At 47.6% G+C, this 16,745-nt stretch overlaps 1 protein-coding gene and 1 pseudogene across 1 annotated transcript; one reads left to right on the top strand and one right to left on the bottom strand.

The window, feature by feature from the left end:
- The first annotated feature begins 1,101 nt into the window (after positions 1-1,101).
- Positions 1,102-2,028, top strand: LOC146436766 (olfactory receptor-like protein COR4). The gene has a single exon (XM_085063892.1). The coding sequence runs from the start codon at positions 1,102-1,104 to the stop codon at positions 2,026-2,028; it is 927 nt and encodes a 308-aa protein (XP_084920018.1).
- A 9,147-nt stretch (positions 2,029-11,175) lies between these two features.
- Positions 11,176-12,155, bottom strand: LOC146436765 (olfactory receptor 5F1-like; annotated as a pseudogene).
- Between the last annotated feature and the right edge of the window lie 4,590 nt (positions 12,156-16,745).

Here is a 16,745-nt window from a genome sequence, read left to right as displayed (position 1 = left end):
CCTAACATTCACCTCCAAGAGCATCAGGAGGAAAGCAGGGAGAGTGCAGAGATGTAGGAGAGGATCATCCTGGAGAACCATGAGCAAGGACAGTGCATGCTGAGCCACCTATCTCCTTTTGTTTTCTCTTGCTAAGAAGAAACACCTTCAATTTTCATCTCAGGTCCTATCTGGAGGCTCCTGGGCTCCAGTTCCTCATCGTACTCCGGGCTTAGCACCAAATCCAGGTGATGCACAGCTGTGCACAACACCAAATCCAGGTGTGGTGAGGACACCCCGTTGGAATGCTTGCTCTGGAAACTTCTCCTCACTGACCACAAAGGGCTCCTGGATGAGGACTGGAATATTTCCTGTAAGGAACACTTGTGGATCTTACCACTGCTGATATAAGGCACATCTAAAAGGTGATTTTTAAAATATTTTTCCCAAAATACTATTTTCAGGAGGAGGTTGCTCGGCTTTGTGTGTTGCACATTTTCATTTGAGGGCTGCAGGACCAGGGTAAAGAGCTGGGAAAATCTTTTGGAGCCAAAAGAGTGTGTCCATGAGGGAGGGGAGGCTTCATAGTCAGGAAGTTTTGGATGCCCCTGGATCCCTGGAAGTGTTCAAGGCCAGGTTGGAGGGGGCTTGGAGCAACCTGGTCTAAGGAACATGTCCCGGCACATGGAGTGAGGGTGGAATGAGATGGTCTTCAAGATCCCTTCCAACCCAAACACTTCTGGGATCTGTAGAAAAGACAGACAAAGCAGGTGTTTGGCAGATGCCAACACAAGGATGAAGAATCAATTCTGTGCTGTCTTTTACAGGTTTTATTGGGTTTCTCCATGTTACAGGTTGTGCTGGATGATCTCAAAGTCCCAGAGTGAACACACACAGGGGATTAAAGGCAGCACCAAGGTAAAGCTACTCAGGGTTGTGTAACCAACAGCTTCTCCCTAACTGTGCCTTGACTTCTGCCCAGGTTTTTCTAATTGATCTGTACCTAAACTCTCACTTTAAATATTGTAGGGTTATCTCCAAGCAAATCCCACCGGAAAGAGGGTTTTCCTCCTGGAAGAAATGTCCAGCAAGGAGTTCACAGAGAGAACACACTTTGAAGGAATGTCAGGATGGAATTGCACCCAAGCAACAGAGTTCATTTTGGGAGGGTTCACCGAGGACCCGGCGACTCAGGTTGCCCAATTCCTGCTGTTCCTGTTCATTTACCTTGTCACCATCCTGGGAAACCTGGGGATGATTGCCTTAATCAGAGTCAGTCCCGTGCTCTGCTCCCCCATGTATTATTTCCTGGGCAACCTGGCATTTGTGAACCTCTGTACTTCTACCCTTGTCACCCCCAGAATGTTGGTTGGGGTTTTGTTGAGGAGGAAGGGAATCAGCTATGCTGGGTGCATGGCTCAGGTGTCCAGTTTTGCCTTTTTAGTGATCAGTGAGTGCTCTCTGCTGGCCACAATGGCCTATGATCGATATGTGGCCATTTGCCACCCCCTGCTCTACCCCCTTGTCATGTCCCCAGAGCGCTGCTTCCGCCTGGTGACCGGGTGCTACCTCCTGGGGCTGACCAATGGTGTGGCACAAACCATTGGCATGTCCAGCTTGTTCTTCTGTGGCTCCAGCACCATCCATCTGTTCTTCTGTGACATTTCTGTGCTGATCTCACTCTCCACCTCTAACAACATCTACAGCCTCATCATCCTGAGGACTTCAGCATATGTGTTTGGTGTTCCCAGCCCCCTGGTGGTCCTGGTGTCCTATGTGGCTATCATCTCCACCATCCTGAGCATTAGATCAGCCCAGGGCAAGCGCAAAGCCTTCTCCACCTGTGCCTCCCACCTCATCACCGTCACCACCTTCTATGGGGCATTGATTTTCATGTACTTAATCCCCAAGTCACACACCTCCAGAACAGGAGATAAATGGGCTGCTGTGCTCTATACCATGGTGACCCCCATGCTGAACCCCTGGATCTACAGCCTGAGGAACCAGGAGGTGAAGGAGGCTTTGAGAAGACTCAGGGACATAAAATAAGCTTGGATGTTGTAACATAGTGACTAAATAAAATGGAGATGCTGGTGATATCCTGGGAGGTTTGTTAAATATCTCAGAGGGACATTTTTGGTGTCTTTTGCACTTTGACTTAGATGGTGTGCTGGTTGATTCCATATCAGCTGAGAGGAACTTCTTCACTCCAATTTGGGTGTTTGGATGAGGTTTGGAGCAGCCTGGTCTAGCGGAAGGTGTCCTTCCTCTTGGCGGGGCAGCAGAACTGGATGAGCCTTAAGGTCCCTTCCAACCCAAACCATTCCTAGATTCTGTGACAGATTTGGTGTTAATGTTTTGGTGCACAAACATTGCATATGTGAAAAAAAGCAAAAATCCCCCAAATTTGTGTATTTTCTCACCCTGTGCCAGGTCCATGCTGAAATCCAGAGTGATGGGGCTCTCCCCGAGACATGGAATAATGAGGATGGAACTAATCCTTGGTTGGATTAAATCAAACCAGGATCAATGTAGTTTGCTGGTTCATTAATGACACACAATTCACAGGCACTCAGGGTCAATCAGCTGAATCCTTTGTCCCCAAAGCCTATTGGTAATTCCCTGGTTAATATTTAATTCAGTTGCCTGAATAAATCCCCCTGAGCTGTTCATGCTCCTGTTCCTCTCTTTTTGGCTCTGCTGACCCCCATGGCACTGACCCCAAAGGTCCTCAACTCACATCCCCAGATGTGGAGACAATGTCCTCAAATTGCACCAGCAGAGGTTTAGGTTGGATAGAGGGAAAAATCCTCCATGGAAAAGTCTGTCCAGCCCTGGAACAGGCTGCCCAGGGCAGTGGTGGAATCCCCATCCCTGGAGGGATTTAAGAGCTGTGTGGATGTGACACCTGGTGACATGGATTAGTGGTGGCCTTGGCAGTGCTGGGGGAATGGTTGGACTTGGTGATCCTAGAGGACTTTTCCAGCCTAACCAATTCCCTGACTCTGTGATCAGGACCATGAACTGGGACCTCTGTGTGCAACTCCTGCTGTTCTCCCATCCTTCTGATCCTCTGTAACTGTCCTACTCATGGCATTGCTTAATTTAGGTGCAGGGAAGATTGTACATCTTTGCTTTAAATAAAATGAAATGTTGAAGGATGGCTTCAAGACGACGGTCACGGATCCTTAGAGGGCTTGTGTGAGCAAAGCCAGTGCTAGCTGAAGGAAGCCATACAGGCCAGAGCAGTAAGATAAATGCTGACAGGGCAGGAGCCCAAGGACAGAGTGCCCTTGAGCTCTGGGAAATTACCGTGGGAAAAGTACCGTAGAAAAACTTGAGATTAAGAAAAATTAGGAGGAACCCTGAAATTGTGAGAATGGAATGCAATGGTATGCAGATTGTAACCTTTGTGCTTAACCAATGAAATAGTGAGTAGTAAGTATAAGCATTTGTAACAGTATATAAGCCATGCATACAGTGAAATAAACGGAGCTTGCTTATCACTCATATTGAGTTGTCATCTTACTTCCCTCGCTGCCGGCAATGAAAGATTATTTTAATGTTTTATTTAAAACATCAAACCTCTATAAGTATTAAGAAAACATTAAGACACTTAAACCATAAACCCCAGAGTAACTGTCCTTCTTCCAGGGCCTTACAACCATTGTTTGGTGATAAGATATTAAATAATTTTTAAAAATATTTGAAAAATATTTAATATCTGATTAATATTTTGAGAAGCCATTCAATGGCTTTGTGTCCAACTGGTCTTAACTTGACCATCACCTGACTTTTTAATACCAAGAGACCAATTTCCCTTTTTAATACCAAGAGACAAATTATATATTTCAGGAGATTAATTTAAATATTTTAAGATTAGATATATTTTTGAGAAAAAAAATTAAGTACAAGTTTTCTTTATACAGATAAAGAAGTGTATATATTAAGACTTTCTACATATAAATCTGCATATATATATAATTACATCTATACAAAGAAGTGGGACATAAAACCTCACGCTTCCATTGAACTTCCTGAAAGTAGTGGCGTTTATTTACCAGTGCAAGTCTCTTCCTTAATGCAGCTATTTCCAAAGTCATTAATTTCCAAGGGAAATTTCCTGTGTACCACCACAGAGTGGGCAGTGACCAAACTCAAGGCCAAGCATGCTCAGGGAGCAGAGAGCCATCATCTGGCATCTCCCATGGTTTCTGGCGGAATTTCCCACCACTGCTCTCTGTCCTGTCATTTGGATCATATTTTGGTTTTATTATTAAATTGGTTTTGCTTAGTTTTGGGTAATTGTGTGGTTTCCCCTCTAAAATAAATCATGAGGCACAGAGGAAGGAAGGAAGGAAGAACAAATGGTGGGAACTACAGTGAAACTGAGCCCAGAAGCCAACAGGAGAGGCAGGAATGCTGACCAGCAGCAAATATGGGGTAGAAAAATTTACAGCATCCCTGAATTATTTTGGCTGGAAAAGCCCTTTAAGATCATGGAGTCCAGCTGCTAAGCCAGCAGTAACCCGTGTCTGAGCTCAGCCTGTAGGTGGGAATTTTGTCTCAGGGGTGAGAGCTGAGAGCCTCTTGCAGAGCCTAAAGGGGCTCCAGGAGAGCTGCAGAGGGACTCTGGGCAAGGGTCTGGAGTGACAGAGAGAGGGGGAATAGCTTCACACTCTCAGAGCATTTAGATTGGGTATGGGGAAGAAATTCAGAGCATTTAGATTGGGTGTGGGGAAGAAATGTTTCCATGTGAGGCTGGGGAGGCCCTGGCACAGGTTGCCCAGAGAATCTGTGGCTGTCCCTGGATCCCTGGAAGAGTTCCAGGCCAGCTTGGACAGGGCTTGGAGCAGCCTGGGATAGTGGGAAGCATCCTTGCCCTTGGAAGTGGGTTGGAATGAGATGAGTTTTAAGGTCCCTCAACACAGTCGCAATCCCACCACACTGACCCTGCAGCTCTTTGTCTCCTGGATGTGGCAAACAAAGCAGCTGGAGAAGTTCACTTTGTCTTTAACAAGGAAGAAAGTTTCTCCATGGTTTCCCCTTGCTAATTAGTCTCTCATGGCTTGTTAAGAAGGATGACAGAAGTTGTTTAAAAGCTCACTGAGAAGCTTCCTTGATGATTTGGAAACTTTCTTGGCAAAGCCCAGAAGATCTTGTTAAGCTGATGATTCCTTGAAGGGTGGTTGGTCTCCCAGGATCACTTCTTGCTCTGGGAATGGAAACAGCATCACTTGTAGTGGAAATAGCTGTGAGCACCTGGATGGTGGCACCTGGAGCTCAGGGCCCACTGGTTGGATGGTGGTGGGATCTGAAACTCAGACCTGCTGGTGGGCTTTCTAAAGTCTTCCTTTCAACCTGACAATCTTAAACTGAAGGAGAGTGGACTTACATTGCATAGTGGGGAGAAATGCCTCCCTGTGAAGGTGGTGAGGCACAAGTTTCCCAGAGAAGCTGTGGCTGCCCCATCCCTGGAAGTGTTGTAGGCCATGCTGGACAGGGCTTGGAGCAACCTGGTCTAGTGGAAGGTGTTCCTGCCCATGGCAGGGGGTTGGAATGGGATGAGCTTTAAATTCCCTTCCCACCCAACTTTGATATCAAAAGTCTCTCTCTTGCCAAGCCCTTTGTCATTTAATTACATTTATTCCAAATCTTTTAATCCAGTCCAGATCCACCTTTCCCAGGTAGCAGCCCCCAGACCTAAAACATCTCTTCTCGTGCCGTCTGTTTCCAGAAAGGATTGACACTGGTCACCATCTATTTACTTTTCAAAAGGAATTTAATTGTTTTTGTGGGGCACAATAAAAAGAGAATTGTCAAATATATTAATGGTAAAAAAAGCGCGTGGAAATAACATCAGCTTCTTCCAGAGTGTAGACGGTGACCTCACAAACAGGGACAGAGACACTGTACAGGTGTTAAATGCATTCTTACAGGTGTTTAGTACATTCTTTGCCTCTCTCTTCAACACTCATCCCTCCATTCCCAGTGGCAAACATGTATTGTCCCATGGGACACTGCAAAGTCCTTGAGGCAGGCAAGCCCTGATCAGCAGAAACCAAACCACCCCTGTGTGATCCACAGCATTCCCATCATGAATCCCAATCCAGCATGTGCCAGCTATTGGGAAGACTTGAACCCTATCCCAGTCAAAACCAGAGCACTGGGAGCACCAGGAGCACTCCTTGGGAAATCCTGATTTCCGTAGAACAGAGGCATTGCAGAAGTTGTTGAGCTGCTAACAGAAACCTCTTCCTAGCCCTCAACAGCCATGTCTGGAGAGCTCCCAAGAGATAAAGAAGCTTTAACTCCCTTTGTCTCTGGAGAATCTTCTCAGGCACAGAGTAGTGGGTGTTTCCTATTGTCACTTCTGCATTGTCCAGGGAGCCATGGGGAGAACACTGGTGGCACCAAGAATCCTTTCTGATGTGCCTCTTGCTCCAGGAAATCCTTCACTGCAACAGGCTGAGCTCCTGTTTTGACTTCCACACTTTTTCTGACCATGGTTATCTTCAGGGATGAGCCACGTTCACAGATCCCTGAGGGAGGTGGGGCAGTGACGGCACAAAGGGGCTGAGCGCCGGCGTCAGGCAGGGCTGGGATGTCACAGGGCTCTGCTGGCCCACAGCACTGTGAGGTCACAAAGCCGTGCCTCAGCTATATAAGAGGGGCCAGCAGGCGCAGCTGCCAGTGCAGTCGCGATGCTACGCCCTGGAGCCATGAGCGCCGTCGGTGTTGTCATGTCTGCACTTTTCCTGCTGCTGGCTGCTGTGGCTATCTGGTGGGCCGTTGGCCACTGGATGCCACAAAAGCAGCATGGAAGTACCATAAAGAATCGTAAGCATGCTGGGGTTCTGCCCAGAGGCTCACGGAGAAGCCGAGGAGCCCCTGTGGCTCCCAGGTGCTCCAGACCTTGGGCGACCCCTGGCAAGCGGCCACGTGCTCCCACCAGCCCCCTGGACAGCCCCTGCAGCTGTGGCCCCTGCCTGGCTGTGGCCCAGCAGCTGCAGGAAATGATGCTGTTGCTGTGGGCATGCCATGGGACACGTGAGCCGCTTTATTCTGGGATGTGGAAGGTGTTGTGGGCACAACTGGAGAAGCTGGTGAAGCGAGGCCACCTGCCCTGCTGTGGCTCCTGCAGCTCCTCCAGGAGCCTCCGTCTCTTCAAGAGGCTGCTCACACCAAGGATCTGCATCCCTGGGAGAGCTCCCACCCTTTCAAGGATTTCCTTCCATCGGAGATCCTTCACCCACAAGAGAACATCAGGCTGTCAGAGATCTGCCATCCTGCCGGGAGCCTCCACTGCCTCTGACAGCCTCCAGCCATGCGAGAAGCTCCAGCCCTCCGAGAACCTCCCTCCTTCCAAGGGGTTTTCTCCTGCTGAGAGCCTCTCTGTCTCAGAGAACAAGCATTGCTCTGAAGGAATTGACCTTCCAAGAGCTTCCGTTCTCTGGGACAGCATTCAGCAATCTGGCAGCCTACCTCCTTCCAAGGGGCTCTCTCCCCCTGAGAGGCTGCCTATCTCAGAGAACATGTGTTGCTCTGAAGGAACTGACCTTTCAAGAGCTTCCGTTCTCTCTGAAAGCTTCCAGCCTGCTGAGAGCCTCCCTCCTGCCTACAGCCTGCCTTCCTCTGAGAGCCTCCCCGTCTCCGAGAACCTCCTTCCCTCTGGGAACCTCCCTGTCATCAAGAACCTTATTCCCCCTGAGAGCCTCCCTGTGATCGAGAACCTTATTCCCCCTGAGAGCCTCCCTGTCTGTGACAACCTGCATCCCTTCGAGAGCCTCTCCGATTCCAAGAACCTTCTTCCCTCTGAAAACCTCCCTGATTCCGAGAGCCTTCTTCCCACTGAGAGCCTCCCCATCTGTGAGAGCCTGCAACCTTCTGAGAGCCTCGACCTTTCAAGACCTTCCACACCCTCCGACAGCTTCCAGCCCTCTGAGAGCCTCCCTCTGTCTGAAAGCCTCCCCGTTTATGAAAACCTTCAGCCCTTGGAAAATCAGCACCTTCCAGGAGCCTCCGTTCCCTCAGAGAGCCTCAGTCATCAAAGCCTTCCTCCCTCCCCGAGGCTCAGTGAGACCTGCTGGTCTGAGTACAGCAGTTACTCCATGGACAGCTCTGCCAGCTCCCTTGGAGCCAAGGACATCAACCACCCCGGCGCATTCCTCAGCACTGACGTGGCCTGGGAAAGCCCAGAAGGAGAAATGGCAGCGCAGCCTGATCCTGTGAAGCATTCTCAGGAGGAGAAACTGGTGCACCAGCAAGTATCCTGGAGCCCCCAGCTGTCACCCCATGGCTCCCAGGACGCTGTGCCGGCTGTGCCAACTGGGAACACTCCTTGCTTGGTGGCAGAGACGAGCCCCAAGAGACCCAGGAGGTTCCTCCATCTCCGGGAAGCTGCCCCAAGACGGCCACCAAACATGAGGAATGTGTATGTGGTGGCAGGTCAGATCTGAGGAGCAGGAGGTGTTAAATAAATTAGGATTTTCCCCAAGAGCTGTGTGAGTGTTTGCACTGGTCTGGATTTGACTGGGATAGGGTTCCTTTCTACTCAGTAAGTGGCACAGAGCTGGGTTTGGATTCAGGATGGGATGTGGTGGATAGCACGGGGAGGCTTTGGTTGTTGCTGAGCAGGGCTTGCACTGTTCTGGGCTCTGAAGTGTCCAATGCATTAATCCATGTTTTTCTCTGGGAAGGGTGGAGTGAGTGTTGAAGACAGAGGCAAAGAATACATGAAACACCTGTACTGTGTCTCTGTCCCTGTTTGTGAGGTGACCCTCCACACCCTGGAAGGAGCTGATATTATTGCTACAATGTTTTGGTCATTAATATAGTTAAGACAATTCTTTTATAGTGCAACACATTTGTAGCCACCTTAATCTCCAACTTTCAATATGAGCTTTCACCGCATCACATTGCTCCCTACACTTGCAATCAGCATCTCTGTATTCTTCTTCTGACCTGCATTCCACTGGGCACACAGCTTCCTTTTCCATCTTCTTTCCCAGAGATGTTTGTTCAGGCAAGCCAGCCTTCTGCCTGGCCTGGATGTCTTCTGACATTTGGGAATTGCCTGCTCCTATGCCCTTGGGAGGTGACGTTTCAAAAGTGAGCAGCACTGTTGGACCCCAGCAGGTGCAAAAACATTTTCCCTGGGGACCTTGCTTCCCATTTCCCTGAGCAGCCTTCAGTGTGCTCTCCTCATTCCCAGAGCTGAGGTTTTGCTGGCACTTTTCCTCTTGTCAGAGGTGCCCCAGGGCCACGGCTGGATCCCAGCTGGTCACCAGCAGTCATTCTCTCACACCCCAGTGTGATGGGGAAGAGAGTAGAGACAAAAAATCCAGCTCAGAACAGTTTCATAATGAAAATCAAGACAAATATAATAATTTCATATTTATGAAACACATAATAAGAGTGAAGTGTCCCAGATTAGGCTGGATGGGGCTTGGAGCAAGCTGGCCCAGTGGAAGGTGTTCCTGGACTGAACTCAGCAGTTCCTGGGTCTCCCAGTGCCTGTGCTCATATTGCTCTGGCCTGAACATTTTGAACACTGACCAGTTCATGCCCAAATGACAAAAATCAGCATTTTCAGACACATTCCATTTATTCCCCTTTCCCATTGTCATTTCTGTGACATCCATTATTGTTGCAGGGAGAGAAATAAATAGAAGGACAAATTTGAGAAATAAAGGATAAAAAAAGGTGTGGCACATTTTTGGGGGGAATGCAATTTGCTTGGGGGGGGATATAAATCACCAAACAAAACTGCACTTCCAATGGGAGCAGGAGATGAAACACCTGGAGGGATCATTGGATCTGACAGAGCTGGGCAGGTACAGGGAGTGACCTCAGGAGCTCTGAGGAATGAGGATGATGCAAGGACTGGCACAGGATCCAAACCCACCACAGCTCATCCTGGGAGACTCTACAGGAGCCAAATCCCACTTCAGTACATTCCCCAGGGCATCTTCCTTCAGGAAAACGGGAGTGCCCTGCAGATCCTGACATCTCTGCACAGTTAAGGAAAACTGACAACTCTCCAAAGCTCTGTCATCCCATACTGTGCTCCTTTCTGAAAATCAGAAAATAAGGAAAACACCTGGGGAGCAATGGGAAGGAATGCTACTGGAACAGCTTTGATTTCACACATGGTTTTTATAATCCATGATTATAGATTACCTACCGGGTAACCTCCATTACTACCTACCTCCATTAGTGATTGCCTCATTTTTGCCTCAGAATGCTCATTGCCTCCCCTGCAGATTAACTCCGATTTTACCCCCAAAACGTTCGTTTTGTCCCCTACAGAATCCGCCCCAGAGCCACGTCCCCAGCCCCGCTGTGCCGAGGCAGCTCCGGTGCCTGCAGCTCCCGGGCCGCTGGGGCTGTCCCCATTCCCGGTCACCCCCGAGCCCGAAGCAGCCTCCCCCAGTGCCCCCAGCCAGCCCCACTGCTCCCCGGGCTCCCCACACCTGCCCTGCTTCCTTCTGATCTGTAATCAGAATGCCTTATAGTCTTAAATCCTGTCAATAACACAGACAGATACAGCGGTTTATTTTGAAATCAATTGATACAGAAATTAATATTATTTCTCAATGTATATAAAAGGGACATTCTTTACAGTTTTCAGTATTTTACACACAAGCCCCTCATGAATTTTCGGGCATTTTTGGGGAGTAACCTGCCTTTGTGGAGGGACCCCACCTGACCCTCCTCATCTTCCACTCACCTGCTCCCCCACCACAGACATTGGCACCATCATGCCCCAGACTCCCCACTTCCCTTTTCCTCCCCCCAAGAGAAGGCACAATCCCAGTCCAAGTGTCCTGGCCAGCACCTCGGTGCTTCCATAAAGACCTTTCCACATGGACATCAGCCCCAAAACAGGGGGGAAAATCAGGAGAGGACAAGACCTCACAGGACTGGAGAACCCCCAACTCTTGCTCTGGCACAGGGAAAGTCCTTCAGAATGGAGGATGGTGCCTTGTCTCCCACTCCAGCTCTGCTCTGCCACATTCCCCCTCTGGTCCTGCACTCTGGGATGGATCTCTGCCAGAAGATGTCTCATGCCTTCCCCACGGTGCTGCTGCAGGGAAATCATGGCCCCAGTGGCTTGGAAGATGAATCCAGACTGTGACCCTGGACTCCTGAGGGTCTGATTTCTAGCCCCTCTTCCTGAGAGTCCAAAATCTATCACCCCTCACCACAGCAGGGTTGTCCTCTCCTTTCAGCCAACTGGGAGCCATGGATGGACCAGGAAGTGAGGATCCTACTTTTTGCTTTCCTCATGGTGTTCCTCAAGTCTGTATTCCTGAGGCTGTAGACAAACAGGTTCAGCTGTGGGGACGGTGACAGAACACACCAGGGAGGTGACTTTGTCCTGCCCCAAGGAGCGGCTGGAGTTGGGCCGCAGGTAGGTGAGGATGGCTCTGCCATAGTACAGAGTGACGCAGGCCAGGTGGGAGGCACAGGTGGAGAAGGCCTTGTGCCACCCGGCCGCTGACCAGATCCACAGGACAACACTGACAACGGACGAGTAGGACACCAGGATGAAGGCCGTGGTGCTCAGCACATTGAACCCCACCACGGCAGCCACCATGGCCTCGCTGGCACGGCTGTCGGAGCAGGACAGGGCCAGCAGCATGAGCCCACCGCAGAAAAAGTGGTCAATGGTGCAGGAGTGGCAGAACAGGGCATGGAATATGGAAACCGTGTGGAGGGTGGAGCTGATCACTCCAGCCAGGGAGGCCCCAGCAAGCATCCCAGCACTAATCCCCTGGGACATGAGCATGGAGTAGAGCAGGGGCCTGCAGATAGCGGTTGTAGGCCATGGTGGCCAGCACGTGGCACTCAGTGCTGGCCCAGGTGGTGAAGGAGAAGAGCTGGGTGACACAACTCGCAAAGGAAATCACCTTCTTCTCTGCCAAAAAATCCCTCAGGGTCCGGGGGATGATGGTAGAGGAGTAGCAGATGTCCAGGAGGCACAAGTGGCTCAGGAAGAAGCACATGGGGGTGTGGAGGCACCGATTGATCTGGATCAAGGCAATGACTGCCAGATTTCCCATGAGAGTGACCATATAGGTGGCAAGGAACAGGACAAAAAACATCACCTGCAGGTCTGTGAAGCCCAGGAGAATAAATTCAGATGCAAATGTCTCATTTTCTCTACCCATATTGAACATTTTATACATCCAGTTTGGCTGCTTTATGTCTTTAGATTGAAAGGTTTAATACACATAAATCCATCGATAATGTTAAGAATGTCAATTTTTGTCAAGCAGTTACAAAGCCTTCAGTCAATAAAAGGTAAATTCTGCTTGAAAAAGAAAAAACACAAGTTCCTGGCACCACTATGCCCATTCAGCCAACATATTTGGAATCAGATAGATATTTAAGGCATCAAGGAGAGAAATACCCTACCAGAATAAATCATTAAGAAATTGCAGGGCTTCTTCCTAATTCTCCTCAATCCGCTCACACATGAAATTCCATGATTTTCCTGATAATTGCTGGGAAAACAGAATTATGTCCCATCTTTTAATTATTCCCTATTCAGCCTGAGCACTTGAAGAATAAACACCTGCTCCCCATGTCTCAGGATGAGATTTTCTAGGTGGAAGCATTGGAAAATGGGCTTTTCCTTAGTATATTTTTCCCTGTAGGAATAAGAGCTGGGATTTGTCTTACCTCACTTTGCTTTAGATGTGATGCTTAATTTGGAGGTAAAACATAAATTCAGGGTCCATCTTGCTGCTCATCAGTGAGAGATCAGCAGCTCCTAAAATCCCATTCTGCAACAGACAGAATAAATAAACATGGGTTCTTCACCTGGATAACCATGGCTTGTTGGAGTTACACCAGGGAGTAAAGCAAGAGTAGGCACTGCTGGCTCCTGACAAAAGGATCCAAACATGGAAGTCCTCATTGTTGGATGAGCCTGGGCTGAAGGGTTGAGTTTCACCCCAGAACCTGATGTGTCCTTTCAGGTATTCTGTGGTCTCCTGGAGTTATTAACAAGCATTTAGAGCTGCTTTTCATCACCCACGAGGCAGAGCCAGAGGTGTTAAAAATCAGGAAAACCAAATATTTGGGGCTGAATTTCCCCCCAGAGGAAGCATCCAACTGCTGCAGTCAGAGAATTGACTTCAATTTCTTCCTTAACTAAAATTCAGTCTCACTTTTCCTTACCCAACCAACTTCATTTTGTGTGGTTGATCAGAGACCTGGAATGGAAATAAATTCGGTTAAAACTCATGGACTATGTTCTATCCCTGCTGAGAGCTGGTGGTTGGTGTGGAAGAACTAATGGAATATTCATCCTTGTGTGGTTACAATCTCCATTGTGGCACCCACTTTCCTACTCAAATTCTGTAAGATCTTTGGGCAAAGCAGTAGAAGAGCTTCTGACAAACTGCCCTGGGACTCACCAAGGTCATTCCATCCAACCTGGCCCTAAACACTTCCAGGGATGGGGCAGCCACAGCTTCTCTGAGCAACCTGTGCCAGTGCCTCACCACCCTCACTGAGAAGGATTCATTCCCAGTATTCCATCTAAACCGACCTGAAGGCAGTGCTTTGCTCCTCTTTGCTCCCAGGTCTGGTTGGAGTGGTGTTTGTACTTCCAGCTGCTCCCAGCTGCAGCTGGAGAGATACCCCAGGGCTTCTCCCATGTAACACCAGTGTTTGCAGAGCTTTGCTCTGTGGAGGATTCACAGAGCCAGGGATAAAACAAGTCAGGGAATAACATCTTCCCCTTCAGGGAGCTGTCAGACCAAGCGAGGGGCAGCCAAGCCCTGAGGAGTCCCAGGATCCTCCAGTGCCAAGTCAGGATAGGATGATTTTAAAATTAACGGCAGCAGAAGCTGTTATTTGAAAAATAACAGCTCAAAAATGTTGCATCAGGACATTGATGGTGATATCTATGTTAGGGAATGGTTTGGGTTGAAAGGAACCTTATGGATCATCCCATTCCATCCCCCTGCCATGGACAGGAACATCTTCCACTATCCCAGGTTTCTCCAAGTCCTGTCCAACCTGGCCTTGGACATTTCCAGGGATCCAGGGGAAGCCACAGCTTCTCTGGAAATCTCTGCCAGGGCCTCTCCACCCTCACAGGGAAGGATTTCTTCCCACTATTCCATCTAACCCCACCTGATGAATTCAGAGCACCTGAAGCATCCATTGAAAATTACACTAAGACAAAAATTAAGTGCAGTTCAATGCATCATTTCCACATGTTAGGAGAACTTCAAACATCCAGTATTTTCAACAGGCTCAGGAGCTGATGCTTGGAAAATAAAATGTCCAGGTGGGATCAGCCACATGATGCTGTTGTTTTATTCCTTGCCTGTTTCTCAGTTTCCTGAGCAAGAACAAGGCACTTCTCTTCCCAAGGCTTACTGGAAAATCAGGAGAAATTAGTTTTTATCTAAAATGAAAAGGAGATGATATTCTCAGCAATGTCCAATAGATGGTAGAGATGTACAGGAAATCCTGATCAATATCTTTGTTCTTTTCCCTCTTCCAGTGCTCCATTTTGTACCTCAAAAGGACTTTCATGGCTCTTTTACGTCCCTTGGGATTGACTCCAGAGAGCCATGGTGCACAGAAGGAGCAAAAAGAAGTTGTTCGTGTAAAAACAAGAATTAATTTCATTCAGAAGGAGATTAAATGCAACTTTGGCCAAGGAAAAGACATCCACAAAACAGGTTGATTTGTCATCCTCGCCACTAACAAGTTTCCATCCAAAATACGGAGAAATGAGGGAGCTGAAATTTCTTTCAGGAGTTATTTCTTGCCTAAAATAAAGATCTTTAAAATAACTATCACACTCCATTGTTTTATTTCAGGTTGTTCAGGTTTTTTTTCTTGTCATGCTTTGTTATTTTTCAGTCCCTTCTCCCCACTGCCTTAGTGCAAATCTCCAGATGCAAACTCCACTGATAATATTCCTGACCTTGTTTTTAACAAACCAGCATGGGCCTAAAGTGGAAAGCTAATTAGAGCTTTGTTTGAAGTCTTTGAAAGGCAGAAATTGGGGGTGGAAAAAGGACAGGGCAAAGGTGATTTGTTCAATTGAACCTGCAAATGTATCCTGGTTTCAAATATGGAGCAATGCATTGATTAATTCTTTGACTTGGCTTTTGGGTGATATCTCATTATCTCCAAACTGCATCAAAACTGCAAATTAATCCATTTAGAATGTTGTATTTCCATCTTTCCTAAAAAGGGCTTTTCATTGGAGGTACCTCTCTGATCCAGCCCAGAAATCACAGAATTCCAGAATGTCTCATTTGTTAAACACACATAACCTCTATACAGGGAATCCTGACACTTTTCATGGAATCCTGGAAGAGTTTGGGAGGGGAGGGACCTTAAGGATCATCCTCTTCCATCCCCTGCCCTGGGTATGGACAGCTGCCACTAGGCCAGGTTGCTCCAAGCCCCATATCCATAAATACCTATGGATATAAATGTATGAATTGCCATCCTAAGGCTAGAGATCTCCTAGATGTTCTTTCTGATCCAAAATTATATCTAGATATTAAAAGCCAACATTAAATGTATATTATACAATACTTTTAGATATAAAATGCAAAATATTCTTGACTTAAATGTGTGCACTAACATCCACGTGTTACTGAATTTTCTTCTCCCTCCTAAATCTCTTTGAATCCCACCTCATTTCCAGCTGAAAATGAGGTATGGATGAGAGTTCTGCCACGAGGAAGAGGAAAAAAGATCAGACAGAATTCCCTGTCCCTGGTAACATGACAAATCAGAATAAACACATTAAATCTTTACAGGGTTAAAGACAAAAATCCAATTCTTACCTCACCAGAGGAGCATTGGGATCATTGCAGGTTCTTTGAAGAACCTCGCCAACAGCAAAATAACCTTTAATAGAAATATTATTTACTTTTTAAAGTGAATGTAACTTTACTTCAGGGTCAGTGGGTGGGTTTACTCCAGGTGTCCATTGCCAGCAGCTTAGGCTGTCCTAATGAGCTCTGGATGGATCCCTGGAGCAGCCAGCTGGGATTACAGGAGGTGAGGGCTGCTCCAAGCCTGCAGGTAATGAATGAACCCAAAAGGCTTCCAGGCTACTCCTGCCTTGGCACCAGCAGGCCTGCATAGGTCTGACCCACCTGTCAGCACACAATCCAGAGTCCATTAAACCTTCTTATTCTGCTCCAGGTATTCCCAGGAATATTTCAGCTGCCCACAAAACACAGTTTTGATCCAAAGATGGGATTTATCTATCAGTTAGCAGTAATGTGAAGCACATCCTCTGATATCTTAGGTGGAATTAGAGGGATCAAGAGACTCCAGGCAGCCTGGAAGAGGATGTTCCATGTCCAAAGGAGACCACACAGGGCCACATAGAATCCTGGAATTGTTTGGGTTGGAAGGGGCCTTAAAGATCACCCGGCTGGTACTGATGTTTTGGTTGGGTGTAGCTCTGCAAACAGCAATATTTTAACATCAGCATTGGGATTTGGTGAGTTTCTGTGCCAACATTTCACCACTGATTCCCATTAGTTCCTGCTATATTACCAATTCTTCCAGGCACAACTTCAAACAACCCCTCTTTTCTCAAAATAATAAATGAACCCAGGAAATCTAGTTATTTCCAAAAGAAACTTTTGATACTTGGAAAAGAACAACCAAGAAGGCAAAACAACTTGTAAAAAAAGCAAAATAATTATCAAGTAATTAAATATAAACCTTTGAACTGTTTATCACTAAATCCTTTCTCTCCC

The sequence above is a fragment of the Lichenostomus cassidix genome, chromosome 5 (genome assembly GCF_008360975.1).
Source record: "Lichenostomus cassidix isolate B80296 chromosome 5, HeHo_3.0, whole genome shotgun sequence".
NCBI lineage: Eukaryota > Metazoa > Chordata > Aves > Passeriformes > Meliphagidae > Lichenostomus > Lichenostomus cassidix.
The sequence above is the reverse complement of the archived record's forward strand: the minus strand, read 5'-3'. Positions and strand labels throughout refer to the sequence as shown.

Bases quoted from the DNA above. Each gene is read 5' to 3' on its own strand.
- LOC146436766 (XM_085063892.1), top strand. From the start codon at position 1,102: ATGTCAGGATGGAATTGCACCCAAGCAACAGAGTTCATTTTGGGAGGG.